The sequence below is a fragment of the Xenopus laevis genome, chromosome 1L (assembly GCF_017654675.1).
Source record: "Xenopus laevis strain J_2021 chromosome 1L, Xenopus_laevis_v10.1, whole genome shotgun sequence".
Classification (NCBI taxonomy): domain Eukaryota; kingdom Metazoa; phylum Chordata; class Amphibia; order Anura; family Pipidae; genus Xenopus; species Xenopus laevis.
This window is the reverse complement of record NC_054371.1, coordinates 55,210,412-55,226,899: the sequence shown is the minus strand read 5'-3', so window position 1 is coordinate 55,226,899 and position 16,488 is coordinate 55,210,412. Positions and strand designations below refer to the sequence as shown.

At 36.9% G+C, this 16,488-nt stretch overlaps 1 protein-coding gene across 2 annotated transcripts in view; it reads right to left on the bottom strand.

Annotated features, from left to right (window-relative positions):
- The window catches only part of fstl5.L (follistati like 5 L homeolog), a 286,103-nt gene that overhangs the window by 253,256 nt on the left and 16,359 nt on the right, over positions 1-16,488 (bottom strand). For both annotated transcript variants that reach the window (XM_041589323.1, XM_041589325.1), the window contains exon 2: positions 8,656-8,784. In XM_041589323.1, coding sequence (XP_041445257.1) covers positions 8,656-8,778 — 123 coding nt within the window. In that variant the 5' untranslated portion in view covers positions 8,779-8,784. The remainder of the gene's footprint in view (positions 1-8,655; positions 8,785-16,488) is intronic.

Below are 16,488 nucleotides of genomic sequence, written 5' to 3'. Positions count from 1 at the left end.
ATGCTGAACTTTACAGCAATGTCTGTAATAATGGTGTAATATCACTCCCCACAACAATTATGAGAAACCGTGATTACAACGTTTTGCATAAGATTCACCTTGTCAGTGTCAATTAGAACCTCACTTCTAAAAATAAAGAGGAAAAAAGAAAGATTACATACATAGTAAGAGCTGGATCCAATAAAATATACATAGGAAACTGCAGTAAGTCTGGGATGAACTAGGTCACTGGATTACAGTTTAACATTGGCAGTGCTTATCTACAGCAGCTTTTGCCTTCTGAGCACATCTACTGGATTAATATCTGACAAATAGCTTTAATGGAAACTAAATAGGGCATCTCTGATTTTTTTTTTTATCTCATAACTATTAAAAGATTAGTCTGTAAAATGCACTAAAAATTCATCATGTAACAACTCTGTTTTGAACATATATTGACATAAAAAACAATTGGGTTGCTTTTTGTTATAGTGACATTTTCAATACCTGAATTCACTTAATTGCTCAGTACAAAGACAACTTTCGGCTGGTTCCCTGTTGTTTTGCCGCGTGATATCTTACAAATCACTCCATATGTATTTCTGTAGTAAGGGGTGCACTTTTATGTGTGCAGACAAAACAGTAAAAACATCCTAGGGTAAGCAATTTTTATATGATAATGCAACTTTAATAAAAAAAAGTATTTCAAACAACAGCTACTAATTCAGCATTTGCCTGCGATTGTTTTGCATCTACTGTGGGAACCCTGGAATTGCAGCTAACAGCTTCAGAGTGGGAATCAGCATTCTGCATTAAAACATCATTAGCACAAGTATCTTGTCATTATTGATGCAGCTCACTGTGGCAACCCTACAATTAGCAACAGGTTCAGCTCCAAGGTACCCTTACATCAATAGATGCACTTGCACATGATTTTCAAAATCAACAAGTGCTCAATGCAACAACGGATAAGTGATTTTTTTTTGTTCCAATTGCCTATTTGATCCATTCCACTATGATCCATTTAAGTCTGGACAGTATATTTTCAGCATTTATCATTTAATTTCATTCCCTGTGATATGCAAGCTCCGTGGGCAAATAGCATAGCTCATCATAGGCAATTGACTGAAATTAACCAAAATGTGTGGCTTTTATTGAATACTGATATTGCTAAAAGCCAATTTTTTTTCAAGTCATGTTTTATTCTTTTTGCGTAAGTAACAGATTCAAAAAAAGCTATTATTTCCAAGAATACATAGCATGTACCTGCTATTTATTTTCCATTTGAGAAATAAAAAAAAGGAGGTCATATCTAGATGCATGAGGAGTGCACTCCTTCTGTATATGTTCCCAGTTATAGAGTGAGCTATTACAGTGCTTACACTTTACTAAGATACTGTATTCTCTGTAGATATCTATAATTCAGAAGTTCAAGTAAATTACTTTCATGCTAAAATTTGTTTTTAAAATGCCTAAGACCAGCCACAAAAAGGCCAACTATCCTACTGTTCGCTAGTTAATGGGCCCTCTAATCTGTTTTTCAGTAGTTTCAGGTCAGTTGATGATGCCATATGTGATTTGCTCAGTTCAACAGAGGTGAGAGCATAAGGAGGCCATTCACACTAGTGATGTGATCTGTGGGTTTTGTGGGTTCAGGCCGACTTCCACACAAAATTGTAGTGAACCTTCTGTGCCTACTTTTGCCTCCAGTGAGAGCTTTTCATAGACTCGTGCCTGTGTGGCCCCAGCCAGGGTCGGACTGGGCTAGCGGGACACCGGGAAAAAACTTGGTGGGCCTGCGGTTGTTGTGGGCCCTGTCAGCCCAGATCTGCACCATACTCCTCTTCCTCTTATCCTTCCTTTGCCGGGTGTGGCAAAAACAGTACATAAGCGCACTTGAGCTTGCCTCTTCCTCTCTTTGCCAGTCACGGCAAACAGTGTGCACTTTTGTGCATGTGCACATTTGTGGTGGGGGGGCCCTGAGGCAGAGCACCGGTGGGCCCTGGGCCCCCCATTCGGACCCTGGCCCAAACCATTCCATGACATCACTATGGGGTATGGTGGGCGTGGTTCTGGAAATACTGAGGCGTGACGGGTTAGGGTCAGTGGTGATCAGCGGGTTAGTGAAAGATGGGAACGACTTTTTGTTGACCTGCACATTGTTAATTCACTTGCTGTTGATCATACAGATTGAATGAAAAGGACTCTGTACATCTGTGTTCTTCTCTAGGTTAGTGTAGAAAATGAATATACTTAAAACAAAAGAAAATGTTACATTACTATTAAAGGGCCCTGTAATCTAAAATTTAAAAAAGAATAAGAAAGACTGTGGGAGGAACTACAAAAAAACAATATAATCCAAAAATGGTCAATGGATACAATATTTTGTATGTTTTACAGGAAAGTTCAGAACAGAACAGACCTCAGTTTTGTTAGCAGCGCAGGTTTGCACATTTTAGTTCGTTTAGCTCAAACCAGCCACATCTCTGACAATAAGGAGACACTTATACTCTCCAATGGAGTAATCAGCATGATGTTTCCCCACTGGCATTATTACATGCAAGCATAGTCAATCGACCAGTTTTCATCAACACCATGTAGCTCCTTATTTTACTGCTGAGTCCCACTTGGACTGGTGGTTTCATAGATTTTACCGTTTACCTAATGACATAAAATTGGTACATTTGTAAATTGAAGGAAGAAAAAATGTGATATCAGAAATACATATTGACATTTTAATTGGCTTCTGACAAAGCTTCTGCAGTAGACAGGAAATTATATCTAGGGGAGAAGAAACCAATGTGAATGATTAACCATACTCCATACTCCATGTGGCATCGCATAATATAATGGTGCAATATAAAGAAAAATGAAGTAATACGCACTTGTGTGACTCTATTTATTTTAAAAGGGACACATGTTGTTTACTGTATATCTGTGAAGTAGCAGGAGACAAAATGTCAAAGCAATTTCTGTTTGCTTATCCTAGTGCAAAGCTAGTCACAAAAAAACACGGCACTGATTATGAAAGGTTATCTATTCCATCTCAGTCTTCAGTTCTCCATTACCAATACCAATTTACTGGGAATTTAGGCATCTCAAGATGTGATACTGTTTACATTATTACAGGCACTTTCAAAACAAAGGGTGCACATGCCAAGTGTACCAAGCAATAAGACTTTTTTTTACAATATTATATTTATTTTATGGAAGGATTCAGCTGCATTTGAAAATGTTGTTATATGTTAGATCACAGTTCTACGGGGCACCTCTAAATCCCTTGAATCCATTCAAATAGCAAAAACTCCAAAGATCATGCTGTGTAATCTGACAACTATTTTGGAGAACAGCAGGCCACACTGCCCAGCTCAAAACTGATTCCTATTTTGTAATGATGCATAAAATGCAATTTTTAGAATGTTCTCATTTTATATTACAGAAATAGAGAGCAGTGCAAGAAAAACAAGAATATTGTGTATTTCAGATTATTTTTCCTTAAAATATTATAAAATGTTTAGTTAAGCTATAGAAAAATATAGTACAGGTATGGGACCTGTTATTCAGAATTCTTGGGACCTGGGGTTTTCCGAATAATGGGTGTTTCATAATTTGGGTTTTCATACCTTAACTATATAGAAAATCATGTACATTAAACAATAAATGACCCCAATAGGTTTGTTTTGCCACCAAAAAGGATTAATTATATTGTAGTCTGGATCAAGTACAAGGGACGGTTTTATAGATACAGAGAAAAGGGAAAGCATTTTTAAAAATTTGGACTATCTGAATAAAATGGAGATGGCCATTCTGTAAATTGGTATATAGTGGGTTTCTGGATGACGGATCTGATAACTGTACAAAATGTAAAAGTGTACATCATGCTATGTGATTTAAATAAACCTGATTTGTTAGATCAATTGCCTTGTTATATCAATTGTCCTGTATTTTAAAAGTGCCACTTAAAGACACTTAAGTCTTCCATTTTGACACTAATATACTCCAATCTCATTACTTAACTAAGCATATTACCATGCAGCTACTATAACAGCCTCTACTCTTCTAGGACGACTTTTTACTAGATGTTAGAACGTTGCTGGTGATATTTGCATCCATTTTGCCAAAAGTGAAATTGGAAACTGATGCTGGGTTATCATGCCTGGCTTGCTGTGTTCAGTCTGCTTTAGGTACAACTGTATATAGTCTCTGTGTAAGCCCATCGAGTTCTTCAATTCCCATCTAACTGAACCAGTTTTGTATGGACCTTATTGTTTTCATGGGTATGTTATAGCACTAAAATAGAAAAGAGCCTTCCTCAAATTTTTGCCAGAAAGCACAGAATCATCAATAGGCACATTGCACACTGTAACTTTAAGGTTACCTAAAAGTTACACATTTAGGTAGGTATCATTCTCTTGGCATCTCTCCATGAATAGTTTTTGTGAAGTTCATTTTGGAACTTGGCAGTGAGGACATGTGTGTTTTATCGCAGCTATCTGGATACGTTTTGCCACATAGTACATATGGACAATAGTGTATCATTTAATTCATAAATTATTTCCAAGGATAAGCATAAACTGATATAAACTGATAAGGTACATTTTCAGTTCATGCTTATTCCTGGGAAAATGGATAAATATAATATACATAATATAGTTAGTGCAAACAACTATAATATTTATTTATGGCAAATAAAATCCAGTCTCTTACTTTGTACTGGTACCGGGCAGTATCCAGTTTTATAAGCAAGCAGGATTAACTTAAAATATAAATAATATTAGAACTTTTAGTGATAATTAAATTAGGTCAGTACAACAAAACAATGAATAGCTATGAGGGTAAACAAATACCCCATAACAATAGATTACATCATCAGCGCTGTGCAATATGTTGGCACTCTAAAAGTACATTTTATTATTATTAATAATAATAATAATAATAATAATAATAATTATAATGAACACAAAACTAAAAAAGTCTTCATAAAAACATAAAACAAAACTAACTTGTAATGTTAAAGTTTCAAAAAAATGGCACACTTAATGGATAAATACAAGTACAAAGTGTGAATTTCGAGTTTAAGATTTTCTTTTTAACATTTTGATCAAAAGTCCTACTTTGCGTAATGGTAATTAAGGGCATTGCTTATGTAAACTCTCATGAGGTCAAAATAGACTAAAGTTAGCCATTCATGGAAAGATCTGTTTGTTTGCTGAGGTTGCGAAAGGATGGGACAAACCAAGTGATGAGCCAAATCAGGCTTTCTTTGGTCCTTCCACCAATGATAGATCTTAATGGGACTTTTGGGAGAGCACTGAATCAATGGCATGTGAAGAAGGAATTGAGTAATAGGTAAAGGAAACCAAAAAAATAATAAAAACTTGGTTGGCCCTTTAAATACAAGGTTTGTGTTAATTGTAGATACAGACACACACATAGTACCCTCTTAAGATATAAGACTATTTGATGTTGCAAAAAGTATTACAATTACAGAAAATGTATTGCCATCAGAAAACTGTTGTGCATGTAATTTCAAAGACAAGGTACAGAAATAAGCTCATCATTTCTGTATAAGCCTAGAAGGGAAATCATTTTCTGCTCATCTTTCTCTTAATGTGGTCAAGGCTTTCATTTCTGAACAATAAATTTAAGCTTACAGGGAGTACAAAATAACTTCAGAAAACATTCTAATTAACCACACTAAAGAGAACACACGGGTCATCGTCATAGCAGAGGCTGGCGTGGCGTGATGTCTTTGATCTTTGCAAGTTTATCTACTGACAAAACTGTACCTGATCAGATAAAGAAGATCTTGCACAGTGGCGTAACTAGATGTTACTGGGCCCTACAGCAAATTAATTTTAGGGCCCCCAACATATCCAGTGTTTGTCCTGTTTTACCAATATATGTTGAAATTGCTCATCAATAAGAGCCTCATGGGGCCCCCTATACCTCCTGGGCCCCCCTGCAGCCGCAGGGTCTGCTTCCTCTGTAGTTACGCCCCTGATCTTGCATCTTTAGAAGCATCCTGAACAGATTGCACCTCCATATTTCTATGCTGCCACCACTGCTCTGCTTTGGCCTATTAGTACAAGCAGAGAAACCATCTTGTATATTACCAAGTGGGGAAAACTGCCTATACTACCTTTTTGGGATGAGATCCAACGGTACTCGCTCTGTCAGGCAGTTTCAATTTACATTAAAAGGAAGTGTCATGAGTGGCTTCAGGGATCGCTCTGCAGCTAAAAGACAGTGTTAAAAAAAACTGTGCCATTACCTGCAGCCTCTCTAGATCAGCTTGTTCAGTAAAGCCTATATAAATAATAAATACTGCATTCACTTGTAAATAATGGCACACTGACTTCCAAGAACGTCTCCAGATTCTAAATGCATTATACAGTGAGAGGCAAAGTATCGACAAACCAAATACATTTCATACAGTTTGAGGTCTTGAATTTTGTATTGTGTATATACAATGTACATATACAATGCAGTAGGTTATGCGCTTTAGAACAGTTTCCTTATGCCTGGCATGCCATGGCTTGTCAACCTTGCTATTGGGTGCTAATCATAACATAAGCACAAATAGAGAACTTTCTAAAGAGTTACCAACATAGTTAAACATTTTTTAATGTGCATCCAGAATTTCATCCCTAGGAACCTGGATGCAGCATTTTCCCAATTCACTCTATTTTAAAAACTATAGTCTGAAATTACAGTTAAAGGGTAAAAAACTTGCTTGTTTTTCCTTACTGAGGCATGCAGCAAATCTAAACATCATACAATATTCCCTATAGAGTAAGTCAAGGCTTTTTAGGCTACCATAATGCCAAAAAAAGGGGAAAAAGTCCTCTATCTATCCTGCAGCAAAGACATACCTAGGGGCGCATTTACTAAGCTGAGTGAAGGATTCGAATTACAAAAACTTCGAATTTCGAAGTATTTTTTTGGGTACTTCGACCATCGAATAGGCTACTACAACCTTCGACTACGATTCGAACTAAAAATCGTTCGACTATTCGGCCATTCGATAGTCGAAGTACTGTCTCTTTAAAAAAAACTTTGACTACCTACTTCGGCAGTTTAAACCTACCGCGGTACAATGTTAGCCTATGGGGACCTTCCCCATCACTTTTCTAAGGTTTTTTTGATCGAAGGAAAATCATTCGATTAAATTCCTTCGGTCGATCGATCGTAGGATTTGCGGTAAATCCTTCGAATTCGATATTCGAATTAGTAGGATTTTACTTCGAGGGTCGAATTTGAGGGTTTATTAACCCTCGATATTCGGCCCTTAGTTAATGTGCCCCCTAATGTATTTTAAAAGCATGTAAATGTGTGTTAGTGCCCTTTACATGTGTAGTATGTTTAAAAAGTATTTTTGGTAAATGCCAATCAATTGCAGTGTGCATGAGGCTAATTGCAGGAGTAGAGGGGTGCAGTGGGCATGTTTTTACTATTAGCAGTAACTAAGTGCTATAGGCGGGAAGCATGCACCAGCAAGTAACATGATACAATTATATGATAAGGCAAACAGATTGGCAACAGTGCCTTTAAAGCAATGGTACCCAATCAGTGGCTAGTGTGCAACATGTTGCTCACCAACCCTTTCGATGTTGCTCTCAGTGGTCTCAAAGTAGGTGATTATTTTTCAATTCCAGGCTTGGAGGCAAGCTGAAATTGTATAAAAACTTGGTATACTGTAAAACAGAGCCTCCTATAGGCTGCCAGTCCATATAGGGTATACTAAATAACCAATTGCAGCCCTAATTTGGCATCCCCCAAGACTTTCTTCATGCAAACTTTTTTCACATTTGAATGTGGCTCATGGGTAATAGTTGGGGAACCTCTGCTCTAGGCACTCACAGTAGGTTACTAGCCAAATATCAGACTAATTTAACCCTTTATATGCTATAAAATATGACAAGGAATTACCCTCATTGAATCGAATCATTAGTACAAGATAAATGGTAATAATATTTAAGTCCATGACAGCAGGTATAACTGGTGGCATGCCTAATATGTAAATGGCACCCTATGGCAGTGAGATACAAAGGGTAACACATGTACAGTATGACTCTTCTTAAGGATACAATACAATATGCAGAATCCTTGTCATTAATCCTAAATCAGCTGTGCTGTTTAACATCAGAAACCACAGCAAACAGTCAAATGACTCAGGATAATGTTCCATCCATGCTATGTATGGGGAAGAAGTACACCAACGTCCAGAAGTTGAAGCACAAGCCTTTGGGGACCAACCCCCTCCGCAGGGGTCTTCTGCAATAAAATGTGATAAAGGCACTTGCCATTATAAGTCTGTGTGCTTCTTCCTCATACATAGCCTGGATGGAAAATTTGACCTGGAAGCGGTCTGGAAAGTGAATGCACCCTACAGAGACAAGTAAGTGGTGTGCTGCAAGAAAAAATTGTTGTTCCACAAAAGGAATTAGTTCATATGTTCTAGAACTAGAACAGGAAATGAATTGCTATAAATATTAATTCTCATGGCTTTGCACATAGCTTTCAGGCCAAACTAAAGGCTTTTTTTTTCTTTTTTCATTTCCAAGATGCCCTCTAAGAATTTCACATTATCCATTTATAATGAAAATTATATTTTCCCAGTTGTATTGTACAATCTTAGATACACTGTATCCGAATATTATTCTTCTGTGTTACCTTGTGTCGTAGTCTCATAAATGGTGGAAATGGTTTAAGAGAATATTCTTCTTTTGCTGGTCTTCCTTCAGTTAAAAGAAAAAAACAACCCATGCACAAAGCTGCAGACTGCCAACTCAGCATCTTTATCTAAAAGAAATATGAAAAAATAAAGATTAATAAATGACACTCTTTTGCATTTCTGTGCTATCATAGTTAAGAGCTATGTGTTGAACTATGCCCCAATTATTCAGTAAGGAATATTTTGTCATATTTTGTTATTTACTAAACCTCAATTTTTTCTGGTCGGGCTTTCTGGGACAAAAACTTGAATTTTTCGTGAAAAAAATAGATTTTTGGAGAATCATCACAACCCAGTGCTGCAAAAAGCCAGACTCTGAAAATCCGCCATCTCAGACCTGTCCAGGTCCTGTATAAGTCAATGGGAGATATCCCTATCCCTTTTATTTAGCTTAAAGGAGAATGAAAGCTCCAATTGACAAGGGGTGCCAAATTTTAGGGCATCCCTCTTAAATGTCTTACCTGATACCCGTGCTCTTGTCAGCAGAAAATGACATAGCCCAGGGCACTAGTGAGAGATCCTTTTCAGTCCTTCTTTCTTCACACGGGCACACATGCATAGTAGAATTAAATGCCGTCTTTTTCTTTCTACTGCACATGTGTTGGCCGCTGGATTCTGAAGAAAAAAGAATGGAGGGAGAGGATCGCTTGCTTGCAGTTGTTTGCCTGGATCTCAGGTATATCATTATAGTACTTGGGGAATGCCCTAACATTTGGCACCCCCATCAATTGGAGCTTTCCTGCTCCTTTAAACAATGCAGATTTAGAGATTGCAAATGTAGTGTGGACATTTTAATGTGCCCCAATAGACGCTCTTTTGTTCCAAAGGCCACGGCTTGAGCTGGTTCCGTCTTTTAAACTCACAAAAAGATGAATGAAACTAACTATGAGATCTGCAAAAATCACATGAAATATCCCTACTGAAAGCAGTCATCTCTGCAACTGAGTAAAATGCATAAGGTCTCACATATCTGTCTTTTACCTGCTATCAACCTGGGTAGTAGCTAGGAGTACAGCAAGTAAAGCACGATAATACCTATTTCAAACCCCTGTTTGTTCTGATTGCTGCATTATGTGTTAGACCATTATCATTTTAAGTCCCAAGTGGATCTGTCATTTTTTAAAACTGCATGATGATTTTACCATTATAAAGGAAATCATCATCCCGAATAGCACAATTTTCTTTTAAAACTTTAACCTTTATCTTTTTTTTTATATATTTACAGCTTACATTAATAAGAGAAAAATGGGAAGTGAGGAAGAAAAGATTCTTCTCCCACCCCCGAAGCCGTGGAAGCAGCTATTTTCTATACTTCTAGTTATTTTAGAGAGATCCGGATTAATTTCTTGCCGATTCACTTCCAGCTGTTATATTCATCGTCAGCAGATGCCTTTTAACATATATGTTATATCTTCATGCACACACCCTGGGGAGTTTGTGTTAAAATTGAACATTTAAAATGCATCCAGTCTAAAGTAAATGATTCCCTGCCTTAAGACTATGTATGTAGTTTTTTTTTTGCTTTCTATAGTCAGATAAGTAGCATAGCAACAAAGTTTAAATTAGACCTACTCTTTCTACTCCAACTCCGATCACAATTATTTACTTTCACACCAGAAGATTTTCCCCAAAATAATATAGCCTAGGTATGGCTCATCTGACTTAATTAACCTACAATATATTTAGGGGCATATTTATCAAGGGTCGAATTTTGAATTGGAAAAAACTTCGAAATTCGAATTCAAAAAGACCAACCAAAATTTTTTTTTGGTCGAATAGGTCCGTTTTCGATCGAATAGGTCTGTATTCAGCCGAATCGTTTGAATCGAAGCAATAGCACATTCGATCCAATTCAATTCAAAGTTTTTCCCAAAAAAACTTTGATTTTTCAAAGTCCACCAATTGACTCCTGGTTCTAGGATGTCCCCCATAGGCTAAACAGCCAGTTTTAGATGGTGAATGGTCAAAGTCGAATTACTAAAGAGACAGTACATGATAAATTTCGATATTCAAATTTTCTAAGTTTTTGCAAATTCAAATCGAATTTGGACTATTCCCTAGCCGAAGTACACAAAAAAATAGCTTGAAATTACATTTTTTTTCATTCGAAAATTCACCTCAACCTTTGATAAATCTGCCCCTTAGTATTGCCAAGTCAATACACTAGACTTAACTTTCTGTTGCCCTTTGAAAAAGGATATATATATACTGTATGAATGGAGAAATAATTATTATTCCTATCATATAGATATGAATGGCAGGCAGGGTGCAAAGTGCAAAAAACAGGTGCAATTTCCCATGGTAGTTTCTGTCCTGTCTTTCCCTTCATGAAGAAAAATTACTGCAAGCCTCAGCATTTCCCAAAGGTCTTCTCCTTGTGGAGCCTACAGCAGTGGATGTGGGGGGATCAATCTAAAGGATATTTCATCTTAGATTTGGGGATAATAGCTATTTACGCTTCTAGATACTCTAGGAAGTCCAGTATGAAGTTCAATCAGCAAATGTGTGGTAAATATTTACTATTCATGGAAGTAAAGGCTTAATGTCTGATACATAGTGATGGGTGAATTTATTTGCCAGGCGCAAATTTGTGGCGAATTTGCGCAATTCGCAAAACGGGCGTCAAGAACGGAAACTGGCATCAAAAATGAGACACCGGCATCAAAAACGAGACGCCGGCGCCGTTTCTCGATTTTTTCGCAGTTTTGCGAATTTCGCAGGAAATTTGTAAATTTGTGTAAATTCGCCCATCACGATACAGCAATCAACACTGTATTTAGGACCTATCTGTGTCCCCCAACTTGCAGAAATTATATCACACATGGCTGTGAATGACATCACTTCACACATGACATCACTTCTGTCACAGTGCGCCCAGTGCCCCCTCACCCCCCCCCCCTTTCAAGATCTGCTGCCAGATTTAAACACATTCTCTCTGGCAGTGGCTGGGAAGGATTTTTTTAATCGGTTATATGGGCACCTGAAGACTGTGTTCTTAAACCTTAACCACAGGCCCTCTGGTTCCTATATATAAATTTGGCCCTGACAGCAATGTTTTCATAAATCTGTGATCTTGTATGCAGTAACATGGTTCCAAACCAAAGGGAGGTCCATACTGAACAGTCGTTAAAGGGATTCAGTCACAGGAAAACATGTTTTTTTTAAAAAAAAAAAAAAAACACATCAGTTAATAGTGCTGCTCCAGCAGAATTCTCCACTGAAATCTGTTTTTTATAAGAACAAACAAGATTTTTTTTATAAATGACTGTGCCATAGACATGCTGCCAGGGATTATGCCTCCGCAACTGAGATTTTTTCAGATGTTAATTCTTTCTGTTTCAGAAATGTTCACAATGTGCAGCTATGATCACAATAGGTCAGAACATTCACAGACAGCCTCTATTGCTGTGAATGCAAGGGATTCTCACAAAAGGGAAATCGTCTTTATCCCAGCTTACATTAACAGCAACTGAATAAAACTGTGAACTTTTAATAAGTTCTAGGTCTAAAGGAACTGGCTGGATGTTAACAACTTTGCCTCTGTGGTAATTCATATTGAATATATAAAATCCTTTAATGCAGCCTGAGATAAAGCTTTTACTGCTGCGAGTCTGTGAATGATGCACCAGAGTGCAACTATACAGAAGTGTTGTAGCAGATGTAAATGACCCCTATGATTTGGTGCATCATTCATGCCATAGCACATATCAGGTCACTATCACTAATGATGGGTAGGTGGCTTATTCCCAAGCCCAACAATGGTATACTTCAACTTGTATAAATCAAGCAAATTTGTGCAGCTGTTGACTTAGATATAATAGATAGTGATGGGCGAATTTGCGTCGTTTCGCTTCGTCGAAAAATTCGCGAAAAGGCGAAAAATTCGCGAAACGGCGCCGGTGTCTCGTTTTTGACGCTGGCGCCCGTTTTTGACGCTGGCGCCTGTTTTTGACGCCGGCGTCCGTTTTTTCGAATTTATTCAATGGCGGCGAATCGCGCAAATTCACCGCAAATTCGCGCCTGACTAATAAATTCGCCCATCACTAATAATAGATATGTCTGTCTTCTCCACTTTCCATTTTCTTTAATCTTTTATAAGTGTCAGACAGTAAAGGCACACCATGTAGTTGCTACTGGTGGGGATTCATTATTCAGACCTTTATGAAGATATAAATATCAGGATTTTGTTCATTAAATGATTGCAGGGGTAGGGTGTTGAGACATGTGTAGTGACTACTTGGTCAGTAGGTAAAGGCTACTTTCTGCATTCCCTACTGCTGGTGCAGCGATCACTAAAGAGCAGTGCAATATTGGGGAGCACTGTATAGGGGTTCCCTTGGTAGATCATATTGCAGATCAAGCCAGACTGCCACCCCAATACCAAAACAATTATAATAACAATGACAAATCTGCAGCAATTAGTAAGTAGTTTTAACTCACTGTAGGGAAATAGCTATGTGACAGCAATGCACCCTGCAAGCTTTTGTAATAAAACCATATAATTGGCAACATAAAGCCAACAATAATATAGTCCAGACATAAAAACACATACAAGCCAATTTCTTTTTTTAGACAGATGTGTCCAAATGTATATCAATATAAAGTGACTTAGAAAATGAAAATAAAAGAACTGAAATTTTCAAAGAGACAAAGAATAGAAAGAGTCAGCAGACAATAAACAATGAAAATAAACACCATTTCCAAAGCAGTATTAGGTCTTCTGGGAAAAATAAAACAACAGGAGACCTAATAAGCAAATACACACCTGAGGCCCTACTGTCTTTAGAATATGATGACATATCTGTTCACTGATTGCACTATTATTTCAATAACCAAAAAGTGGCACATTTAAAATCATAAGTTCTGTATTCAGAATTTCAAGGCTGGCAAACAGAAATATTTCAGTTTGACAGACAAAATCAATAACAGCAATCACTGAATGCTAAACAGACTTAGCAAGCATGCTTTTTAAAAACTATAGCGCTAGCAGACATTTGTCATAAGAATTTCCAATGCTGAGTCTTTATTCATTCAATGTAAGGGTGTTGAACTTGTCATGTACAGAAAAGAACAGAGATTTGATCAACTCAATGAAAGACAGGTTGACATGAAATTATCAATAATATATTGTCTGCTGAATGCATACTTTCCTTCGGATGGATGAGAAGGAGCATAGAAAAAGTGATTATGTTAAATAATGCATGTATTTGTACTCATACCAAAGGAAAAGTCTAACTATCCTTTGCACTCAGAATAAAACTCAAGCTGCCCAGTTCTTGGTCTTTCAGTCTAGCAATGGAGATACAAAGAGAAGAAAGGGGTGCAGCATGTTTATAAAATATGGCCTAGTTCCAGTACTGCCACTAAAATGCAAAGCAGGTGTGAGTGTTTAGCTCTCTGTGTTGTACTGTAGATTACATATTGTGAGCACTCAAACTATTGTTCAGTGACTGAGCTGTTATTGCTCAATTCCCACAGAAGCAACTACTTACTAAGAAGAATATGACATAAATAAAAGCATTTAGTCATAGGCTTATGACTGAGGGGAACTAAAACAATTACACAAAGAATAAAAATCAATCCTTAACATTCAGGAGGTGTACAGTTCCACGATATGACTAAATAATGTGGGACTTGATACTCTGCTCATAAATATAGGGCTGCTGAATGCAGTGTATTTGAGTGGAAAGGCTGTGATGTTATATTCTTGAGATCAAGGATATGCACCCACAGGTGCTGATGATGAGGCAGGGTGCAAAGCGTGGAAAACATGGTTGTTTGTGCCTTTTTTTTCACTTTGCTCCCTGTCTCTCTATCTGTAAATGAGACCTTATCATAGTATAAAAAACTAATTTCATATGAAATATCTTTCATATCTTAAAAGGCATCCTCCTTTCTTCTAATGTCATTTCTTCTTCCAGAATGATCTACTGGTGAATAAGGCATTAGTGAGCTTTATATGGTGGCCTTATATATTTATACAATGTTATCCTATCCCCCTTGAGCATTTCGTCCCCACTGTCCATTTAAGGTTTCTTACAAAAAGCAAATATACAATGGGAAAAACAAAGACTAAACATTTCAGTATAGTGAATATAGCTCCTTAAGATCATTACTTCAGTTCACAGATAGGATGTTAACTAAAACAAAGAATAGAAATGGTTGTCATTTAAAATTACATCGAATTATTGCTGTTCCTAATGTATTTTTAGTCCTTATTTTTAACACTTTTTTCAGTTCAGTTGGTTTCAGATATTTCAAAAGAAATTAGAACTTTTTTAAGTTACTTTCTACTATCTATTTGTGACCATTTTTCTAATACTGAAGTTTAAATGTTTTTTTCCACCTTATGTCTTTCTGAAGCAGCTCTGAGAGGGAGGTCACAGACTCTGTATACTGCTCCAAATTGCAGTCGATACTTACTTACTTACTTACTTACTTATAGGCAACTGTTGTAACTGATAGAATAGTTGCTAATTTTCTGCAGATGCTGCTGAGAAATGTATCGACGAATGTAGCAAATTGTAACTGTTCCGAATCTACACCAGGATCCCTGAGCAGCCAGACTGAAGCATCAGAGACAGGAACATTAAACGCTAAACTTCAATTTTGGAAAAACAATCTGAAGAAAACATTGTTTGGAAGGTAAACAACCTTTTTAAGGAGGAAATGTTAGACCATTAATGACCACCTAATGTGGCTTAACTCAGAAGTAAGGATATTAATAGTAATGAAGTGGAAAGCATTTAAAAACTAAAGGGGACAAAACAATTATCGTAAAACAGTTATCGATAGATAGAAAATGAGGAATTGATTTTAGCACAGGCTAAGACTAACCCAAAAATGTAATAATAGTAAAAATATGCAAGTTGAAAGTGTAGCTCCATTAAATAAGGGATATAATTTGGTTGTTTTCTTTTCATTGATGTATACAATAGAGACTTTCATGACTTTCACAAATCAGTCAAGTCAGTTGTTGACACAGCATATGGTACATAAATAATTCCAATTTTTGAAAAGGCATAACAATCTCAGCATGGGAATTATAGGCCTGTAATTTTGACATCTGCAGTGGGCAACGTATTTGAAGGTTGGCTAAGAGACCATATTAAAGATTATGTTCTGCAAAATGGCATTATGAGCAGTGATCAGCATGGCTTAATGAAGGAAAGGTCCTGTCATACAAATTTGATTGCTTTTTGTGATGAGGTTATTGAGTAGTTGGACAGTGTGGTTACAGTAGATGAGATTTGTTTCTATTTTCCAAAATCATTTGATACAGTGCTGTGTAGAATGATTGTAATTTAATGATTTTGGTTGTTTATTTGATATAGTTAATAATTACATGGCATAAGGTTCATTTACAAACACAGTCAAGCAAAAATGCATGCAAATGTTGTGCTTATTGAAGCCATCTATTAAAGGTACTAGCATCGAAATGCACGGTTTTTCACTTTTGTATAATCTCACTGTGTGCCATTTTGTCTATTCTGACTTTTCTGCTGAATTGTGTGCAAGTTCTTGCTCTTTGCCAGTAGTATGTTATCATATCATTCTTTTCATGATGTACAGTATAATGCATATATTTAAATAGCTGTACCATCTCTTGTGCAAAACAGTGGGAAGGAATTTACTATATCTCCAGCCAGAAGTTTAAGAGCACAAGTTATAGTGCTCATGCACAGAGCCCAGTGGGACCTTTTGCCAGACAGAACAGTGTCAGAGTGCAGAGTCCTGTGTCACAATCCACCATTGTTTTGCACTTTGCACCT